Source organism: Nyctibius grandis, chromosome 6 (assembly GCF_013368605.1).
Source record: "Nyctibius grandis isolate bNycGra1 chromosome 6, bNycGra1.pri, whole genome shotgun sequence".
Taxonomy (NCBI): Eukaryota; Metazoa; Chordata; class Aves; order Nyctibiiformes; family Nyctibiidae; genus Nyctibius; species Nyctibius grandis.
This window is the reverse complement of record NC_090663.1, coordinates 14,864,206-14,867,235: the sequence shown is the minus strand read 5'-3', so window position 1 is coordinate 14,867,235 and position 3,030 is coordinate 14,864,206. Positions and strand designations below refer to the sequence as shown.

Genomic DNA, 3,030 nt, shown 5'->3' with positions numbered 1-3,030 from the left:
CTGCGAGGAAAAGGTTATCTCCATTACTATCACCAGTAAACACACAGTAGAATTCCAACAGTGGCAACCCAGGGTGACTGTTAGTGGCTTCACTCTTCCCTCCCACAAGAGAAAGAATAGAACTTGCCATTAATTTCAGGTGAATAAAAGTCAGGTTGGCTGTACGTCTTTAGATTTATCACACTAAAGTTTCTCTCAAAATATTAAAATTGGTCATTTCAAAAAAAAAAAACAAACCACAACAAAAAAAATCCCAAGATCCCACAGAATGGAAATACACTCAAAACATTAAGAACTACATCAAAACGTACATGCTTAAAGGTTAGTTTTAAGTTCCAAACGTGAAATTCTGTGATTAAAAATAATCAGGCCTTCATCATTCTAACAACCATCTTCTGACTAAAAAAAGAAAACCCCAAAACCTGACAGCTCTTTCTGGAGGTTGATTTAGCACTGTCCGTCACATATTTCAGTCTCAGAGCAAGCAGAGCAAGTATTTTTCTTGTACTCTCTGTCCCAAAATTGAGACCGGCATGTAGCAGGGGACCTCTTTTTCTCTCTCATTTTTCAAATTTACCCATGGAATAGATTTTTTTTATGTGATGCAAACATTAATGTGAGTGATGAAGTTTTGTATTTATCACCTTTTTCTACTGTTTCTCAGTGTGGTTTAAGAAACTTAGTTCTACCTACAAATGTGAAAAATGAAGCAAAAATAACTTCAGTTCATGCCATGTTTGATGCAGTTTTCAGGAGAGCTGAGCAGTAGATAACTCATCCTTGAGTTACATGTTCTGTGTGCTTTCATGAGGGAGAAAAAAAAAGAACTGAGCCATTTACTCAGGAGCCTAATATAGGGACGCTGTTTTTATTGAAATCTCAGTTTCTGCAAGAAAACATCATTTCATTCTAATGAGTAAGACAATGGCATAGATTTGTTTAGTAGCGGCACGTGAGATGTGCTCAGCATGGTAAAGAGACTCTTCTGCTAACGCTCAGCATTTAACTCCAGTTTTAACAATTTCAGTACTGTCTTTTATTCCTAGTCTGCAATTTCTCTCCCTCTTTTTTTTTAAACAAACTTCACAGGTGCTTAAATGCATGCCAGGTGACCTTCATGTTTAAAAATAGGTGAGGCCAAGTAGGTTTCTGCAGATCTGCATGGCTCTTCACATCATGGCTAGTGAGACAAGCCATGTGAACTATCGCAAAACCTCAGCTAACTTGTACAGTTTTTCCAAAAGCATGTCCTGACACCCCAACACAGGCTCCACCTGTCCTGTCAGTGAGCTGGCATGTGCTGTTTAAAGCAACACTGGGGCAAACCAGAAAGTTAAGAGAAACAAGTGAGTTTAAAACACAACTTAGCGACGTTACCTCTCTTATGTCTTCGTTGCCTTCTTTGATATTCTCTGTTGCACCCACAACTAATTGATGGATATTGTCAATATCAGCTTCCTGTTAAAAAAAATAAAATTGAGAAACACTGATGAATGTTAGGGAAAAACCACTTCCAAGGACTTGACTTGGGGAACAAGCAGAATTCAAAAATAAGATCTGGTATTTTTAACATCTTCGTTTCAATGATGCAAAGGTAGAGGGGCAATTAAGTTGTAATATCTTTACCTGTGATTTTACAAGCCTGCACAGAAACCACCAAGATCACTAAGGAGTCTCTCATTTATCTAGAATAAAATCTAACCTAATTTTTGCCAGCTCTTTTGGAAGAGGTGCCACCATTCCCAGAAAAGATGCTATTCAATAACACATTTAACAGGACACTAATGCTGAGGCAGAGGGATCATTCTAACACATACGTTGCATTTCCCATTCCCAGTATGTGCTGATAAGTAACAACAGTAAATATCTTGATTTTGCATTTGAAAAACAAACAAAAATCTTTCCCTTCACATTTGCGTCAAAGATTCATTAGCCTTATCTTTACATCTTGCATGCAACCAAGACCAAAATACTCCCAAGAAAATCTTCAAGCTGCATTTGCTGTTGTAGCATTAAATTATACTAACCTGTTGCAAGACTTTTTCAGTGAATATCTCTTGTAACCTGGAGATTTCCACCACTTTTCCTTCAATTTGTCTTGACAAAGAACAGAAACACTCCATTAGAAACTAGTGCAAACACGTCAAGCTCCCGCAGATTCGGCCTCCCCAGGCCGGTCAGCAGCCTGTTCCAAAGGCACGGCTGTTTTGTTGGCCATCTGTTACGCAGCAACAGCCCGTGATTAGTGCTCTGACAGTTCATGGCTGGAAGATGACCTGCCCGCAGGGAAGCTCTGAGAAAGGCACCACCTGGAAGTGCAGCAGCAGCCGTCACTGCGAGAGCTTTGTGTATCTCCCTTCTTTCAATCTAATATGAAAAAATCCATGGTGGACCCTGAGTAGTTAACTGTGACACATCCTTTTTGTATGCTACTATCAAGTGTGGAATTCACCTTGCCTAGCACTAATAATCCAAAAGTAAAGCTCTGGCTTGAGTTAGCCATTCAAGTTTTCCGCACAGCAAGCGGAGAGCCAGGGGCACCGCCGCTCTGCCGTAAAGACGGGTCTCTGTCTGCATGGGGGACACTGATGGCACCTCCCCTCCTGCTGTCTGCATATGCAGCAGACAACGTGATATGAATGGAAAACTTCATCTTTTAAAACCTCAGATTAAGTGAGGTAGAACATAAGCCTTCCAAATTTAACCAGTACTATTTTGGGTAGTTCACGTGTCACTCAGAACCATTCTTCGCACTGGGACAGCACCATGTGCAAACTCATACAGTTCATTTCCTGGGTGCTCCTGTTCCGTCCCTCCTCTCACCACACCGCTACCATTCACACGGCCGGCTGTCCTGCAGCAAATACACTGTGTGTGGGTGTTGTCTGGGTCCCGAGACCAGCGTGCGCAGCAGTCTGCCAAGTAACAGAAAACCATACCTGACTTCATCAAAGAGATTATTCATTTCACCAACAAGTCTCTGGTTCTCCTGTTCAAACTGGAAGAAAGGAAGAAGGAAATCACACACGT

At 41.1% G+C, this 3,030-nt stretch overlaps 1 protein-coding gene across 2 annotated transcripts in view; it reads right to left on the bottom strand.

The window, feature by feature from the left end:
* Positions 1-3,030, bottom strand: part of STX18 (syntaxin 18) — a 77,639-nt gene that overhangs the window by 1,363 nt on the left and 73,246 nt on the right. For both annotated transcript variants that reach the window (XM_068403402.1, XM_068403403.1), the window contains 3 exons: positions 2,940-2,998; positions 2,028-2,097; positions 1,378-1,458 (listed from right to left, as the gene is read on the bottom strand). In XM_068403402.1, coding sequence (XP_068259503.1) covers positions 1,378-1,458; positions 2,028-2,097; positions 2,940-2,998 — 210 coding nt within the window. The remainder of the gene's footprint in view (positions 1-1,377; positions 1,459-2,027; positions 2,098-2,939; positions 2,999-3,030) is intronic.